Source organism: Trachymyrmex cornetzi, unplaced genomic scaffold, assembly GCF_001594075.2.
Source record: "Trachymyrmex cornetzi isolate Tcor2-1 unplaced genomic scaffold, Tcor1.1 scaffold25, whole genome shotgun sequence".
Classification (NCBI taxonomy): Eukaryota; Metazoa; Arthropoda; class Insecta; order Hymenoptera; family Formicidae; genus Trachymyrmex; species Trachymyrmex cornetzi.
In genome coordinates, this window is record NW_017297166.1 from 1525279 (window position 1) to 1544933 (window position 19655).

The 19655-nt window shown below is 33.1% G+C and overlaps 1 protein-coding gene across 1 annotated transcript in view; it reads right to left on the bottom strand.

Moving 5' to 3' along the window:
* dpr1 (defective proboscis extension response 1) overlaps positions 1–19655 on the bottom strand; it is a 397942-nt gene that overhangs the window by 302929 nt on the left and 75358 nt on the right. Inside the window, exon 2 of the mRNA XM_018508171.1 lies at positions 5757–5923. Within this exon, the coding sequence (XP_018363673.1) occupies positions 5757–5923 (167 nt within the window). The remainder of the gene's footprint in view (positions 1–5756; positions 5924–19655) is intronic.

Consider the following 19655-nt stretch of genomic DNA (forward strand, 5'->3'; position numbering starts at 1 on the left):
TGACAATGCACATTTGCTTCTTGCACATTTGCACAACGAAACATGTAACAGTCGCGTTGCGCTCGTTACACTCTACAAAATTAGTTTGTTCAGTAACAGCCCAGCAGGGAGGTTTAAATGGATCCACCGAGTATACCGGCGCTATTAAATAGAAACACAATAAGATTATTGCGATTTTAATGTGCTTAAACGTACGTGACAGTATTCGAAATAAAATTGATCGATACTCACGTCGTTATTGTCATTTCTCATATTTAAACTGCAATAGCTTTTATAAATTGAATCTTTCGCTCTTAGCGCTACAGATATTTTATTTCAAAGCAATATAGATTTTTATAAGCAACAACACTGAACGTATTTCTATTTATAGACAGGTATTTCTTTAGATTTATTTTCTCTCTCTCTCTATATATTTTTTTTTCTCTAAATATACATAGATTTTTCTTTATTTTTCTTAATATATCTGTGTTTTATTATCAAAATCTCTCTTATTCCATCTCACTATCGCAACTAAACTTCTCGTTTATTTTATAATTACAATATTTTCAATCCTTTATCTTTTAAAACCAAGTAATGTAAAAATATAAACATTTTCGTGAAATTATCAGACGATATAGAGAATACAAAAGATTGATTAGTAACTATTCACAGTTCAATCATTTATGTTTTAGCACTATTTAGTGTTTGATGTATTTTAGATTATTTTAGAAAGCTACCGTTATTATTTCACTATCACTAACAAAAAATGTTATAATACTTCCGACATTTCATGTATCAAGCTTGCTAACGAAGCCGCAAAATGACTAGAGCCATCGCGCGATCCAAAGTAACGAAATTTTCGAGCAGGGCGCGCTTGATGGACTATCAAAAACGTATTAGATCCTCGTTTGGAAAACAAGAACGAAAAAGGAGATAAGGTTCGGTACTGGACCTTCAGAGATTTCCTGATTTTGATGGAATCCAGGGGATGCGGCAGTCCTGCTTTTTTTTTATTCAAACAAGGCAGCATAACAGCGCTGATCGGAATAATCCAGTCCTTCCTCCTTGTTCGCAAGGTCGCACGTAAATCTTCGGCAGAATCCGGGCTAGAAAACGGGGGATGAACGACACTTCCGCTCCCTGGCGCGATACTTATTCAAGCTGGGAGTAGAGCCGCAGGCTTTTCCCCGATCGAATTACTGGGCTGCTTTTTTCCGTCGTTCTGGATACAGTAACGTCTTGCTGGAATAACTTCATCCTACGAATTCCGAAGCGGAATCCGGCAGAGTCATTCGAATTCATCTTCTCTCGAGTAAATCGATTTGGGTGAAAGGGTCGTTTACACGACTGGATTATATAGGTAATATAAATTCCAAAGACTTTTAGAGATCCTTGGCAAGAAGTATTAAATGAAAATTCTTAAATTAAAACACTTTTCGAATGAGTATGATTCATATGAATCGGCTATCACTGAGAAATCAATTTAGTTGAATCAATTAATTTCTTGTTTGGATATGGGCAAACAAATTCTTGGTTGATGTATTAAAATGATATAGTCGAAACACAAAGCAGTGTTTATTATAACATTTTACTTATTTCTACATTGAGATTTGATAAATTTATTTATCAAAAACAAGTAAAATGCCATAATAAATGAACGTTTTGCTTCAACTAAATTATTTTATTGCATCAATCAAGGATTTATTTGCCCATATCCAAATAAAAAAATAATTGATTCAACTAAATGGATTTCTTAGTGTATCGGAAAATATTTTTATAGCAGATTGTAGAGTAAACAGGATTCGTTAGTTTGATACAACGATCATGTTCTTCTTAATTCTGTTCATTCAAGATAAGAAAAGCTGTTAGTAAATAAATATTTGTTTATAATAACTTTTAGAAGATTAGTGAAATTGAATTTTACATAGATATACATTTACTTTCTTGTATATATCGCAAAGTATATAATGATAAAAAATATTGTAAATAAAGAATGTATTGACTGTTCCTTTTGAGACTTTTCCTTATTGTTTTGAGTTAATTGACATGTAATGTAATTCCACATACGGAATTAGTAATGCAAATGTTGCGTTTTCATTTCACGAATGAACACTTTGTATAATCCGTATATGGTGGTAACAAGTTGCTTTCGGTGCGTATGCAAATATAATTAATATCCCGATTTCGAGTTGTTATTGAAACACTGACGCAATGTATTAACGTAAATACCACTTGCAAACTTTCGAAATGCATTGGTGACGTTAGTAGAATCAGATGAGATCGATTCCGATCAACATTGGAAATATTGTGGTGCTCTTCCCTTCCTGTTTTATCTCGCTATCGATACAACTAAATTAGAATTATATTTATTATAGTTACAAAAAATAAATAAAATTTACAAAAATAAAAAAATTTTTAAGAGTTTTAAATTATTAGTTATATTATAAAAAATTTAAAAGAGTTATAAAATTATTAGTTACAAAATAATTTCTGTATGTTGCAAATGTTTACGGTTTAACGTAACTTTAACTAAACTTTAGTTCTCTTATAAAGTTCTTTCCTTAAAATTTTCCTTAAATATTTAATTTTGATATCGTAAGACGTAATGTGTAATGAAAAATATTTTTAATCATACACACATATTTAATCTTGAGATTGTAATGATATTTGTGTTTAAATGCATTATTATAATATGTTAATTTTCAAATATATAATTGTGGTTCGCAAGATATCCGACAACACGTTTAATAGATATTCTAAGTATTTCGCGTTTTAAGTGTACATTATATAAACAACACATTAATGTTGGGGAAGGAAAACTACGCGAATTTCCAGCCTTGGATATGTTGTAAACAGTTTTGCTAAGTCGGCAAAAAGACCGACGCGACATAAATGTCTCAGTTAGCTTTGTCCAAATTTGCCTTGCGATAACTCCATACACACTGTCTACTTTCTGCAAGTCAAACCGCTGACTTTCTCAATGAATTGCGACGTTGTATCTTTACATTTTATTGCTCAGCTTTCTCCACGGAGAAGCTTCGTGAGAATATTTATAAAATTAATTTTGGAAATGGAAATATATTTAGGAAAATGGATAATAAAATTGCAATTTTGCATTATTTTTATGAGAGTTACTTATTATTCAGTATTAAATATAATAAAAATTTTTCTTTTTTTATTAATTATATATTAGATAAAAAATTAATCTTCATTTTTTATTTACTTTCAATTATCAATTTTTTTTTTATTATATCATAAAGACATGGTTATTGTAAATTTTCTGGCAGTTTACAGTTAATTACAGCATTAAGTTAATTACTCGGAAATGGGTTTGTATGCATCAAGATGACGTGATAAAAGATCTAGTCGCAAGAACTAAATTGTAATTTTTGCATATAGTATATATACTACAATCTAATTAGTAGCATTACGGAAATATTTGAATGTTTTTCTGTATTATGCAACAACAAAGTCCTTTTTTGCTTGTCTTTCCTTTAAAATCAACTTGAATCAACACACCGTCGAGGAATTTGTGTGAATTTCCGTAGTTGGTCTTCGTTAGATACGTAATCCGTATGCAATTGCTCCTCTCTAATAAGAACGCTGTGTATCTGGTCATAAAACGAAAAGCTCGCGCGAGCAGCAAGTTAGTTGTCTGATGCTTTGTGCTCGTAGAGTAGCAGTCTCTCTCTTGAAAAAGCAGCAGCTACTATTCCGACGCATAATACTTCTCAGTGCACCAGTGTAGCGAAATGTAATATAATGTCATTTCCTTATCTCTCATAGTGTTCATAGTGCTTTTGTTTAGAAAAGAATACTTCTTTGACTGAAGCATCATTAGTTCAAGAGGAATCCTTAATTAATTAATATACTTTCGCAACGACTTATATTGAGCAGCGACTTAAATGGAAAATTATATTACATTTTAACAACTTCGGTACAATTCTGTATAACTCATGCAAAGCTTATCAAAGCACCGTCGTAGTTAGTTAGTAATTATTGGAATGAAAACACGGTCATGGCGTTCTGCAAGTTATCGGTGATGCGTGATCGAATATCCCTTGTCTCCTCCCCTTCTTCCGGAAATAACTGGAACTCACGTTATTGAGTAAATGGCGGTAAATAATTGCATCGTTAACGAGTAATCAAACCAGTTGTTCGTTCCCACAATTAAATAAGTACATTTCGCAGTTCAGCTATAAAAGAAAAAAAGTGTCCGCGAATCAAAGCGAAGATTTGTGAAGTTTGTAGAAAGATATAATAATAATTATACGATTAATTGCCGCTATTGTAATGAATTATTATGATCAACTGATCAGTGTTTCTGTGTTTGAATATTTTAAGGTCGTAGTATGTAATGCAATAAAATTATCCGAACAATATTATCCAAAACTTGGAGAAACCTTGGCGCGCAAAGCCACCATTGGTATTTATTGAATTACGCAATATTGACTCCTGTTATGCAGATAATGTCGATATATTCCCGGAAATATATATATATATATATATATATATATATACTTAGCAAACCAGGCATTGGCGGAAACTTCGCGAAATATCAAATCTTTGCATGCTGCGGAAACTCCTGTTCTAGGTAACTAGAAGATTGAACGTCTTGATTAAATATTAAGCCTTAATAAGGTGCACAGGGGAATTACGTTAAAATTTGTATGATATACGCTGCATAATGTATTCTATTAGTTTGCTATTTTTGAACAAATCACGTACTTCTTTTATTAAAAGTTTGTAAGTTCAACAGTTGTTGTATGCGCGCGAGTAGTTGAACGTAATGCTCAGATAATGTACCACGAGCGCGAGGACAAAGATAATACACGATAAAGCACGACAAATTTTTCAATTTTAATTAAGTGTCAGTCAAATCCGCAGTCTCAGTCAAAAATCCGAAAAGATAATAGTCGCCCTCCATCCACCTTTGAGCAGGTTTAACTCTTCAAACAGGCGTCATGCATATTCTATCAACGACCTAACCAGAAACCGCAGGCCAGCCTTGCGGTGATGTTAACCCAGCAGCTCTACTAGGATCTATATAGCCTTGACATGGAGGTATGCCTGGGATTGAGGATTTCGAAAAACGATGAAGCAACCGTAACCGCAACAGCGGCCTCCGATCTACCTTTGACACGACGGAAATATTGCAAAATTCTTTTTTTCCCCCTAATATCTAGGCTCTATTTAAAAATCACAATAAAAAAGTTATAAACCCTCGAGATCAAATAAGTTTTTTAATTTTTTAATTTTGTGTCCCGGTAAACGTATAATGTACCGCTAGTGAGCTCAATAAATATGTCAATTAAACGCTTAAAATAATAGGATAATATCTTTTTTACATGAAAATTAATAAAATCTTAATTTATTCGATAAAATAATACTGGATTTAACATCTATTGTTCTGACACTAAATAATTAATAATGCTGCTTGGTTCCTTTTAGGTCACAGCAATTTATTTATATAGCAATTTGTATATTTATCACATCATGTCGAGTTACAAGAATAATTTTAAAATTAAATTTTAAAATATTAATTATATATTTATCTACCTCAAATATTGTAAACAAAGTTTAGCAAGCATATTTGATATTATGTGAACGCACATTTAGGTTTCCGTTTATACTTTATTTGAATTATAAGGTGAAAACAAGGTGCACGAGTAAATATTTTTCATAATGCTGTTGGACGCGGATTTGTTAACGTAATTAGCGAGTTAATTTCAAGAAGGAGAGAGTTGTAAAATACTGAAATTACTGTTGTCACTTACCTCCTTATCGCCCAGCTGATGAACTCTGCAGTGAAGAAAGGCGGTCTGACCGACTGCGGTAGTGACATTCCGTGGCACATTTGTTTCGAAAGCCGGCACGCCGCTGACGTTGCGACTTCCCTGAACCAGACTACCGCTCAAAACTCTCTGATCGCGAGTGAACGTACCTGCGTGACATAAAACAAATGTCAGCGTCAGAAATTAGCATGTCCACAGCTGAATCGTAAAAGTTGTTAAACGGTTTTAAGCTAAATAAAGTTTACAGCATTTTACCGGCTTGAAATTGCGATCAAACGAAAATAATTGAGTAACTTTTCCTTTCTCTCGTATATTAATATTATATTTCTAAGATTTTGAGTAAATCGGACCTTTGAAGGAATAAGGATTAATAAGGATTATTTCTGTTTTCAGGTCGGAAGCTATTTGCAAAAGGGAAATGCAATTTGGTGAGTCAGTTTATAAAATTAAAGATAAATATATATTCTTCCTACGCAATTTAATAATAAATGTGATTGCTCCATTTAACTTGCACTTACGTGGAATATATACATAATGTTTTATTTCTGTGAACTGTAACAGTATAGATGGTTGCAGTTTTTAACTACACCTTAATTTTAGACTACGATCATATTGAGGTTTTTTTTATTTACAATATATAAGATAAACTTATAAATTTCGCGATCAACGGTATATTTAATCAAATCGAATTATATTTCTCTTGTACAAGTTTAATCGAATTTGAATTACTAAAGGACCCCGCACTAATCTTGTGTAAAATGGATCCCAGTCGAATTGAGGCTGAAATTTTACTATAATGTAGATCATAATGTCCTAATCAAAAATCCTCATGGGTACAAGGTCCAAAAATGGACAGTTTTCGAGATATTGGAAATCAAATGTTGGAATTTAATCATATTTCCAATATTTGACAATATTTCCAATATCACGAAAACTGTCCATTTTTTTATCTTGTGCCCATGAAGACTTTTGATCAGGACATCATGATCTACATTATAGTAAAATTTCAACCAATTCGACTAGAATTTATTTTACATAAGATTTGTGCGGGGTCCAAAAATCTTATGTAAAATGGATCCCAGTCAAATTGGCTGAAATTTTACTATAATGTAGATCATGATGTTTTGATCAAAAGTCCTCATAGGCAGGAGGTCCAAAAATGGACAGTTTTCGAGATATTGGAAATCAAATGTTGGAATTTAGCCATATTTCCAATATTTGATATTCAACTTATGTACAACCTTGTGCCAATGAGAACTTTTGATCAGGATATCATGATCTACATTAACATATACATAAACAAATCTAAATATCACTAAAATATCACCAAAATTTTTTTATACAAATCTGTAACTATTCTCGTAATCTTGCATTCCTTGAAACTCGTCTTTGTTATTATTGAAACTATTTCACGAGTTCATCTTATTGTCAGAATCACGAGAAATGCATATCAGACAATGCGTCGGATATATCCATTATATCGAACGTTAGTGTTGACGTTATCGAGGCAAATGGTAGCTTTCGACGGATGCCGCGAGCGTCTACTTAGTTATCGATTGTTAGTGACGGAACTAGATAAGCTTGCGAGTTTGTATTTGATCTGGAGCTAAGACACAGATCACAGATTAATTTGTAGTATGCGGAGGACTGGAATAGGCGAACTTGTATGATCTGGCCCTTCATCCAGGTTGTTTTGCACAAGGATCAGTTCCGGCACAGTATGTTTTGCGAATGGAACGTTACGATGTGTTGCGCACACTGACGACGGTTATTTCACCGATATTAGCGTTAGATTGGTCGCTAATTACTGCCGATATTCATATTAGCCATATAATGACCATGTCGGGAATTCCGCGAAGGTATCCGTTTATTAAGATATTATCTTTGGTGTTGTTTTTATAATACCCATATACGGTTCATCATAATTATAGAATAAAATAGTGCTTTAATATTATATTAATATTTCTAAATGAATTTTGTGGAAACGAAATTTTCTTTGATTTTAGAGAACTTTTTGCATATTGTGATAAAGTTTAAAATTTTTATTGTAATTTATATACATGTATGTATATATATATATATGTATATATACATACATACATAGAATATGACATAGAGCAAACATATACGTTTTTAAACTAATAATCCGCTTCTATTTGTCTTTAGAAAAAAACTTGTTTTAGATGAAATATTTAATAAAACATTCAGCTGCAGAGCAATGCTACCGCGTCCGCTATGTCAGCACAAATATAATATAATAAAAATATGAAGGTCCTAAAGTTCAAAGTATCTCTGGGAATATTAAAAGTTATTTTATACTTTTTATGTACTTTGAGTTGCATAAATTGACATAGGTACGTATAGAACTCAAAAAATATATTCAGAAATTGCATTATATTTCATTTCTTTTTGCAAAACTATGTAAACTTCACTAGTTAACCCATGCATGGAAGCTGAACACATTTGAATAAGGTTTGAATTTTGTACATAAAGTTCGTCGTTGAAACAAGTCGATTTCTCTACCGAATTTCTGAATTTTTGTATTATTCCTTCGAAAATTCTATTTTTAGTAGTGCTTAAAATAAAATTATATAAATTAAAGCATTGTAATGTACTAAAGAAACTCACAATCATAGTTATAACAGAAACCTTTCATTTTATAAACATTATATAAACCAATCTCTCATTTTATAAATAAGAAAATAGTTTATTATTGTTATGTGTTCTATTTCTTGATATTAAAATTTAAACGTCTTTATATTAACAATATATTTTGAAAAAAATACATGTATTCTCTCTCAAAGAAGATTATAATATCGAAAATGTATACGAAACACTTATTACAAAAGTTTATGTAAAGGGGGAAAGATAAAGAATTCCATTAAGCACTACATGTATTTGCAAGCTGCATTCACGTTATGTAGTAGCTGTAGTTTATTTATGAAGGAGTAACTAATCCAGGATATGAATGCTGAGGCTTTTGACCTCGTTGGATATTAGTACTCTTTATAAGTGGTTCCAGGCAACATTTGTATTCCAAGCACTCGTATGTGGCAGCTGAAAAGGTACGTGCTTCTCAGTGAAACAATTACAACGGTCTAAAAGAGGTTTTTGGCTTTTATGACTTTATTGCTAGATTCCACAGATGATTAATTATAATCATAATTATTCGAAATATCCTCTCTTTGGTATTCGGACATATATTTTCAGCGTATTATCTGAAGATGACGTAATGAGAAAAATTAATAATTTTTATGCTACACGAATTAATAATAAAGAAGAAGAAAATGTGATATTTTTTATTTTTACAATTTACACAAAATTTTCTAAATTTTAAATTTCATTGAATCTGTATTAATGTAAAACGCTTCTTAAATCATTTGTTTGAGATCTAATAATAAAGTTCAATCAATTTTTAATTGTTCGCTGTTCGGTCATAAATATGATTTAAATTTAGGTAATATATTTCCGTATATACATTTATATTTTTTTCATAGAAAAAAAATTTAAAACGTCGATATCGGTTGTGACGTATCACTTTTTTCTTTTTCTGCTGGGTTATTAACGACAAATGAATCAATTTGTTTCGACGTACCATCTCGATCCATTTAATAACAGATAGCAGGCATGTGCAATCGATATGAGTAACGGTCCAACGCTTGTGAAGATGCGCATGCAAGCGTCAGCGTGATTTCTCTTCAGGTGTGCCAGCGTAATTCGTATCAAGTTAACGAATTGTATTTCATCGAAAACCGATTGACTGTCGTTTGCACTTTCGCGGTGCGATGACAAAAGCATCATACTTTGCGACCCGCGTATCGGAACAGTTCGTGAATGAAACATCGACACGCGCGTGTACTAATTCAATCGTAATCGGATACAAAAGGTCACGATCAGGAAGCAGTTCTGGAAATAGACCGACAGGAAATGAGAATTTTTCCAGTTATGGAAAAATTCTCATTCCCAATTCCGTTTGCAAACGTTTGCAAACGCAAGATTATTATTGGAAATCAAGTGGTATATTGCTCGCGCTATTGAGAGAGAGAATGAGACAGTGATATTATCTAAAATGTCAAATAATGAAATGCGGTCCGATAATGGTCAATATTCAAAATATCAGCACCACGTTATCGGTTTGCAAAATCGATCTTCACAATTACATATCGACTAAATGCACCGTATCGTTTATAACTTTATAAAACTTTGCTCGTTTTGTTTGAATTACTACAAATATATTTCTGTACGAAAAGGATGATTTTGCTGAAACATCTAAAAATTTAGCGGATACAAATCTGAAAATAATTATGTAGAATGCTCAAACTGATTGTTAGAATATCAAAACTTTTGCATGCCTCCGCATAATGTTTTATGTGATTATTTTGACGGTGTAACTAAATTATTTTCAAATCTGTATCTATAGCTAAATTTTTAGATACTTCGGCAAAATCGTTTTCTCCATGTGAGGTTCTCGTTGTCAGTATTATAGAATTTTTTTTATAATATAAATTCTGCAATCGTGTCACTCGTTGTATATCTTGATTAACCTGATGCAGTTTACAGGAAAGCGCAACCGTTTTGTACCGAAATAATTTGTCATCGTCGCGACGAGCGTTTCCATATTCCGCGACCGAGTTTTACAAGGGTGCCACGGTGATTCGCGTTGATCAATAACGGGGGAATAATAAATAACGGACGGGTTTGTCGATAAAACATCGGGACCAAAAATCGCCGCTCACACGGATATGGGCACTGCGACGTGTAGTCCGCGACGCCTCGCTTGCAAAGTTATGACCTACGACCCGTAAAGCGGATGCACCATACTGCTGCGCACGTGTAGGTGCACCTGGCGTGTCCTGCGGTTACAACGTTGTAACTCCCGCTCGTTGTGCGAGAACAACGTGCCGGAACAAAGAAGCGAGGGGTTTTGTCTCGTTTCGTATAGTGCCATTCAAAGAGGATTAGATGAAGAAGCTGGCGCACGTATAACGATTCTACTCGACGTGACGATGTGTAGCAGCTGCTATCAGAGCAGTAAATGGCGATATACATAGTATGTAAAGCGATTCATAAAAATAACTAAAAGTCATTTGATTTTATCCTTATCTTTGTATAGTCTTTTTTTAAATGTAATCTCGTAATTTTAATATCATATTTTATTTTATCTAAATTTCTTGGAATGAAATTTTACTCCAAAAGAGTTAAAGTACTGCCACTATTGAAAAAGGCTGAAAAATTTGCACTTTTGAGTAAGAGTGGCAGATTTTTTTTTGGAGTAAAATTTATTCCAAAAGAAAGAAATCTCACTCTTTTCTTGAAGTGAATCTCACTTCAAAAAAAGAATGAAAATCTGCCACTCTTAATCAAGAGTGCAAATTTTTCATTCTTTTTCAATAGAGTGACAGTATTTTAACTCTCTTTTGAAGTGAGATTTTACTCCAAGAAATTTGGAGAATATGTAAAAAAACAAAATCATTAATCAATCAGCCAGATGATACTTTATGCACATATAGCTATAAAGTTTAGTCATAAAGCTTAGTCATAAAATGTAGTATTAATAATAACTGTGAAGTACTATGGAATATATAATTTAGATTTAATGGAAGAGTAACTTACACCTGTACTATTAATATAGAGAGTGCAATATTGGTTTTAATAATAAAATATTTTAATGTATTAGAGATATTAATTATATGATATTATTGTATACTGTATCGTATAATACACAATATATCCAAAGTACAATCAGGTCTACCGAGTTTGGTCAACAATCTAGGTTTTTTTTTAACCAGGAATGCAATGTGCCACGAATAGCGAAAATATGTAGTTTTTGTTTTCGAAAAGAGTAATTTAGGCCACTGTAAGGGTTACATTCCGTTGGGTGAGGCTATGTGTTGTTCGACCGGACTTTTGTCGCAAAAATTGACTCGTTCGGACGAGCTATATACTCCGGGGATTACGCTTCGAAAGCGCCGAAGCGAGGCGTTCGTCGATGTACGTGACATATGGCAGGTTGAAAGGATCGCGGCTACAGTTACCAGCAACGGCTTGCTGAAATCTCGGCAAATCGATGATTTGATGGATACGCGATCGCGAACGTTCAGGCATTTTGTCTATCAATTGCTATAATTTAATTTGCATAATTACATTGCTACAGGATATATTTATTACCAAGATTATATCTGTACGTTAATTTTATTCGATTATTTTTTAATCTTTAGCTCTTCTCTTCTACAGAAATAATTATATAATATGTTTGAAACTCTTATATTTATATATTTATTTAATAAAGAAAGTTTATGTACATATACATTTAGTAGGATAAATTTAATTCAATATATTGTACACAATTATCGGAATATTATATCTTTCTAAATCTCGTGGAGTAAAATCTCACTCGAAAAGACTGAAAATGTAGCCTGTCTTGAAAAAAGAATGAAAATACGGTCACTCTTGTTCAAGAGCAGATTTTGACTCTTTTTAGAATGAGATTTATTTTTTTGAAATGAGATTTACTCCACAGAAATGAAATTTCAATCCTTTTTTTGGAGTGAGGTTTCATCTTCCCTGGTATTACACTCCAAAAAGTATTTTCACTCTTTTTTCAAGACAGGCTAAATTTTCAGTCTCTTCGAGTGAGATTTCACTCTACGAGATTTAGAGAGTAAGAGTACCAAAACTTAAAAATATCGTAACTAAAAATGTTCCGTTAAATTATAATAACAAGCAAATCGACTACATAAATTTTTTAAAGTTTATTAAACATCCTAAAAGATAGACAGTCAATGTTTGTGACTTGGAAACGGAAAAATAAGGAACGTTATAGATTTAAGGAATTCGTTCACCTCGCAAAAGAATACTGATTATTCTCTCTAACTTGAACACTCTGCATAATCGACCCCAGTTATATAACTGTAGGATCAACTTTCAGAAACTTCCTTTTAATTCTACAATTAGTTTCAATCTGAATTAACGCTCGGCGCTTCGTATGGTCACAGGAAAGTTTTAATCCGGAACTGACCCGGCTCGGAAAATGTCGACAGAATGTATTTTCGTTGAAATCATAAATTTTCAGCGCACATTTGAAATCGGCTACCTCCCTTCGTAAAGCATTGGCGAGTTCGAAACTGCCAATTTGATCTTAACCGCGATGACGCTGGTCGAAACGATCCGACGTATGTTCGGGCGTGGACGAGGCCAACCTCGTTTCGTTGGATTACGTAGCCGCAGCAGGAAATTCGAAGGTTGCCGGGAAATTTGTGAGACACGTGGGAAGACGCATAAATCAAGCTCCGCTGATTTTAGGATAGGGTTGCGAGGGATTTCTCCGGGTGATCGAGCGCAGTTCAATCTCTGAAGTTGAGAGCGACTTCAACATTCAAGTGCAATGGACTTTGTGAAGAAAATTTAAAAATTTACAAACTTTTTTAATTCCCAGATTCTTTACATTGCGATTTTAAATAAAGCTCTCTGTATCGAATAATATTTGCTTTCGAATTGTTTTCCTGTTATATAAGCTCATATTCATGCTGTACATATTTCGTTATGTTATCCTTTTCTTGCATATAACGCGTGTACAATGTGTACATACACAACTGTTCTGTTTTTTCAGTTTAATTTATCTTGGCAATGTAATAATTAACCTGTTTCTGTTATACACGTATTTCTGTTATATGATATTACCGATTAACCGTGATTTATTTCATTAGCATGCATCATTATGTGAAAAAATCATATTGTAATTATAATACGAAATTATACGGCGAAATTTCTAAAGTAGGATGAGTATATAAATATCGCGGATTCACAGAATATATCTCATTGTATCGCGGATAGAAAATGAGAATCGCTTATAATTGCATCGAGAAGAATAATTGTGCGAGAGTTAATCGGATTTTCATTACGCCATGCGCAATTCGAGAATCGTCAACGGGCCCATACGAGGGAAAAGAGAGGCGGACAAATCAAGCTGGGATTTTCATCGGCAATATCACAGACGCGAAAGTGTTTATTAGAGCTTTGGGGAATGTTGTCACGTCGATATTTGTAAATCTGATTGAAGTACTCGGCAAAATGGCAAACGGATCTTGCGCGGAAAGTGCAGTTACGTGTACCAGACTCGACTCCGAATGTGATCGATACGAAAATAGCATGTATCTTCGTCGGAACACGTATACTTTTATCATCCACTTTCTTTCTATACATTTTTCTGGATATTCTCTACTCGAGCAACAAATCGAATATATCAAATATTTTCAATATTTGATTTCCTTTTAAACATTATTTTTATTTTTCAATACCATTTTTTACATAAATTATTTTTTTCACACACACACACAGAAGACAATTTATTATTTTCTCAAAGACAATTTCTCAATGATAATTAAATTATCTAGAAACACGGCAGTATCTCGATGATCAAAGAAGCGTAGTAATACATGCAGAAGCATTAAGTGTTTTTACATAAAAAATTTTTCTATTTAAACTAATTTTTTTCATTTTCATACCGTCACTTCTTTAATTTTTTGTGATAACGCTTGAATTGAGTAAAATAACGCAATTTTGTGATAATATTTTGAATAACGTTCTAAAAAAGAATTAAATAACTACTAGTTTGGTTGAAAGAAAAAATGTCTTTGAATGAATTGTGATTTAATAATTTCTTTTAAGAAGAATTAAAGCCATTTTTGGATTGGAATAGAAAGATCTTTCACTAGAAATGGTTTAACCCGAGGGGATAACCACTAGCTGAAATATCGTCCCGCAGATTACATTTCATACGATTTCATCTGATTACAAATAATTTGTTCACTACATATGAAATAATTTGATAAAACATACAATTTTTTAAAATTAATTTTAATATAATACAATAATTTCTCGTGGTTGAATATGTGATTATCAGATTATACGTAGAGATTTCATATGAATTTTATAATGATTTCGAGGACTTTATCCCAAGATTACATTAAGTGGTTACTCTCTCGGTTTAACCACCTGCGCCCACATAGGTATGCGATTTTTCGCATTTAAAGAGCCGAAAGTGGCTCCACTTGGTGACTAAGACATCTTTGATCATCAACAGCGCATAGGTCCTATATATTACTAGATATATGCATCATTCTCCCACAATGAGAATCGAATATTAGGCTAAAAAACTAATTCCGGAAAAATGCTCCGAAACCTCATTTAGAGGAAGCCCGGGTCCGACTTGAACCGTAATGCCATTGGATGGATGGATAAAATGCGCATTTCTATCAAATTGTCACCATCGGTTTAAAAAGAGTGAAGTAGTTTGAAGCACACATCACGTTCTCTCTTTCCCTTTTCTTAAGTATCAAGTTGAAGAGAGATCCTGATATGTTCAATTCTTTCTAACGGATCACGAAATGCTCAGTCTATATCTATTACATCTATATGATTGAAACAATTGATATGACGAAGTGCATCCAGATCGAGACGTCGCCGCGTCGACGAAACGGCATTTCAAAGGAATTCGAAGATTTCGGATCGCGATATTGCAAAAATTATTAGCATAAAATAACGGCTACGATACGATGAGATCGGCTTTAAATGGAGGAGTGGCCCGATTTTAACCACGTTGACCCAAATTACAAGATTTGTCTCTGACAGCTCGGTAACGAGACTAAAGGTTGCGCTGTAATTTCACGGCTGAATTTAGCGACGACACGCGCAGGAAATCCCCGGAATCCACACCATTCCGCGCATTCACGATGCAGTACGGAGGGATGTACGAAAAGGGGGGGGAGGGTGGGGGCGGAATCTATACAAACGTTATCACCGCCAGGACTGACACGTAATCGGGCCGGAAAACTAAACAGCTCATTTGCAGCGCGCGATTAGCTCGACCGTTCGCGTTGGCTGGTTGGGATGATCATGCGAACACGCGGCTTCTCCCACGTTCTACACTGGTTTCCTTCACGCAAACTAACGCTATCATCGGTTCGCTATCATACTGACTGACACCACTGTAATTATTAACTTACAGTAAAAATTATTGATTGTAATTTTCATGATGATATTATGATTATATTGATTTTAATTTTTATGATTATATTATGATTACATTATTTTTATGATTATACTGTATAATAGTAATAAGGCTCAATAAATTTAAAAATCAAAAGGGAAAGGGCTAGCCTAAGATTAATCGTTATAAATTAAAAATTGAAAACGTTAATAAATAAACATGTCATTTAGTTAAAATATAAAACTTTAATTTGCCGGCAATAAACAAACAAAACAAACGTTTCGATCCATGTTGGATCATTATCAATGTTAACAAAAATAACGGTGAAATTATTACAAAGAAAAGATATATAAAAATAATAGTTCTCAATCGCAGTATTAATGTTGCCAATAATCTCGTTCATTATGTAGTAAATATTGTAATTAGAATGTTGTTATCGGTAACAATATATTCCTCTGGTTATGTATATAGAGTATAGACAACATAGTTATTGTTTCTGTTAAAAAGTACAAATATAATGTAAAAATGTAATAGATATAAGTAATACAATGTAATGAGAGAAATACGAACTAAGAAGAAAGGAACAGAAATAAATAAGAGTAATATAATATAATAAGAAATATACACTAAAAACCATTAATAGGAATTAAAGTTGTACGATGTACAATCATAAGTTATATGTATATTTAATTTAGTAGCAGCTAAATTAAATGAGAATAAATACCTTATAAATGTTGTGTCAAAATATATTAAAAGTCGTTTATTTTTAGACAATGCGATGAGAGTGAAAATTAAGCCATTTCTTTCAGATGTTCAGAGACAATGTAAAATTCGACATTCTAAACAAGAAGATTGATGTGGTAAATTAGAAAGGAGGGGAAATATAAGGGGAAGAAAAATAAAGAAAAGGGAAAAGGAAAAGGGGAGAGGGAAAGTAAATGAGAAAGAATGTAGTTAAGAAGGAGAGAGAGATTGTATGATCTGTAAATAAGATTCTGGTAACGATTAGACCTTATTTCTGTCTTTTGATATGAATCATTTCAGACATTAATCTTTTGTTGTACGAAGATTCGCAATCCAAAATTTTCACTTCGTTCCATCTGAAATTGTAATCAAAATTTATATTATGATCTGTTATGACCACAGGACTATCAGTATTTTTCTTAATATCAGAGATATGTTCGTGTAATCTTGTACTTAATTTTCTTTTAATCTGACCAACATAGCTCGCTTCAATCGTCACAAGAAATCTTATATACCACGTTCTGATTAGATAGAAAATCTAACTTATCTTTTCCTCTCTTAATAAGATTTTTTAATGTGTTAGTGATAGAAAAGGTTTTTTTATAATAATATTATAATTATAACTATATATTTATGATTTTGATGATGTAAAAAAAGTTCTTTTTTATTCTAGAGTATTTATTATCACAATTTATCAGTAAATTTTTATTGTGGTATTTTTTTAACGTTGGAAGAAAGCAAAAAGCAAATACATTACACAAGATTTATCCCAGCAAACACAAAGGGTACGTTACATGTAACTTTGTGTTTGCTGGGATTAATATATTCGATTAATCTCAACTAGATTTTGTTATACGATTTTAATTTTGAACTTAGCTACTAAAATATTTATAGTTGAAAATTAAAAATAACATTGCGATGGAGGATATCCATTAAAATCTTCCGTGAGCGGAGTCCAAAATTAGGGGATACGAAGTTCAATGTAAGCATTCTAGAACAAAGGGGTATAATCGATATTGAAACAATCGATTGAGCCATACAGCATAATTTCATTAAATTTGGTCTTCGTTGCGTTTCATTTATGGAACAACGGTCCTGCTATCGACCAATGCATAATTAATTCATGTGCTCACTTCGGTCGCAATTTTAGCACACACACAGATGGAATTTTTTTAAATGTAGTTGGATAAAACAGCTATATATATCACGTTGAAGTATTCAGCGTGCTCATGCGGAATCGAAATGTATTAGAACAGCGAAATAAAGTCATACCAGAAAGCTGTCAGAAATGATGAATGATGATGATGGCATATAATCTCGGTGAATTATTTTTCCGATAAATCCAACTAGGCAAAAAAAAAAAATTCGTCCATCGAAATTAAATGGAGCATTTAAAGACAGAAAGCATTCTCATATATAATAGCCAATTATATTACAATATTATTAAGTATCGATTACTGCACAGTTTTTTTTTAATACTTCGTTTGCACTCAGGTGCAAAGTCGCACTTTTTTTTATAACTGTAGACCTAGTCTTAAAACGAATTCTATAGTACCGTCCGTAAAAAAAGTTAAGGATCATCACTGTACTTCCCATGCATAAAAGTCTTTAGTATCCTTCGACTCTTCCAGTAGGCCATAAAATAACTTAAAATTACCCATTATTAGCACCGGATGAAAAGTAGGTCGTCAAGATTTGAAAAACAATACTTATATCTTAAAGTAGTATAATCTTTCTCCTTTAAAGTGTGCAAAATGTGCATTCTGAATTTTTAAATTCTGATAATTACAAAAAATAGCGACTGTTTAAAAAATGTAATCTTTTTGATGTAATTTTTCAGTTCAATAAATTTTTTACTAGTATAATGGTTTTCAATATTTATTTAAACGGGATAAAGTTATTCCCTGCCTTTTTTCGTTCAAATGGAGAAAAATGCATCAAATTATTGTTATTATGATCGGAGTTATGAACTGGCAAAGTTATACGCAGTGCGAATTCGCAACTTTTATAGGTAAAGTCGCACAACGTGTGTCAACGAAGTTTTAATATTTTGAAACTATCAATAATTTTGCCACAGAAAAAACACCTCAAGCATTCAGATATATCAATATTTATTTGCATGCAGCTACTGATTCATAATCTTTAATTCCAACAAGACATCGGTATTTTTCCTCAATCCATATTGCACATCATAAACATGCTGTCTAAAACATTTCTTAAGCTATCGACAAATTAATACTCGATCTCGATAATATTGGAACGTTCCTATGATACACAAATATTTTGTCGCAATTTAAGTGTTACTTGTTCCTCGGTTGTCCAACCGGCTGGCTAACCTTCATGCATATTGATATCCGCTTTCAGAGAAGAAGATTACGCGGAAGTTAATAAATCCTATTTTCCCATGTCACGTGCAGAAGCCCGTTGCTTGTTTTTCCATTGTATAATGGAATATGTACGCGGATAAGTCCCTGGTTTTGACGTGAGCCGTTCCGGGTGCGGGCTCGGAAGCTGTGCACAGATGGAGCGTGTGTAAGGACCGGTGACACACGTGATTCTCCCCTATTACGCGATGGAAAACGGAAAAGGGAACCGCCGGTATCGATACACATGGCTGGGAATTGGAGGAAAGGGGTAACGATGACGACGACGGCGCGACGTGATTGTTTCCGAGCAGGAAATAGAACCTCTGGGAATGAGGCCGGTGATTTGATGTTAACACGTGTGAACACGTCGTTGTCTGTTCCCAATAAATGGGTTCGGATGCGTCCGGGACGTATTGCACATCGATTTTCTATAATGTCGCTTGAGGCTAATAACAGCCTTTATTAACAATAAAAATCATATGCCGACTTACGAAGCGATGATATACTGTCGACATTCGTTTGAGCGAAATGCATGTACTGTATTGAAAATGATCACGTAAATCGTACAGAATTTCTCATTATGCATATAACGAATTTGCAAATATTTCATCTTTTTCATTTAGTGCAGCGAGCAGCGAGATTCAAATCCCTGGAATTATTAATAATCGTTGAGTAATTGATGTAATTTTGGCAACGCCGGATTATCTACGTTTCGATTCGTCCGACCTACAGCCGTCGTAATTAAAGAAATTAGCGTGACCGCGACTCTCTAATACGCTGCCT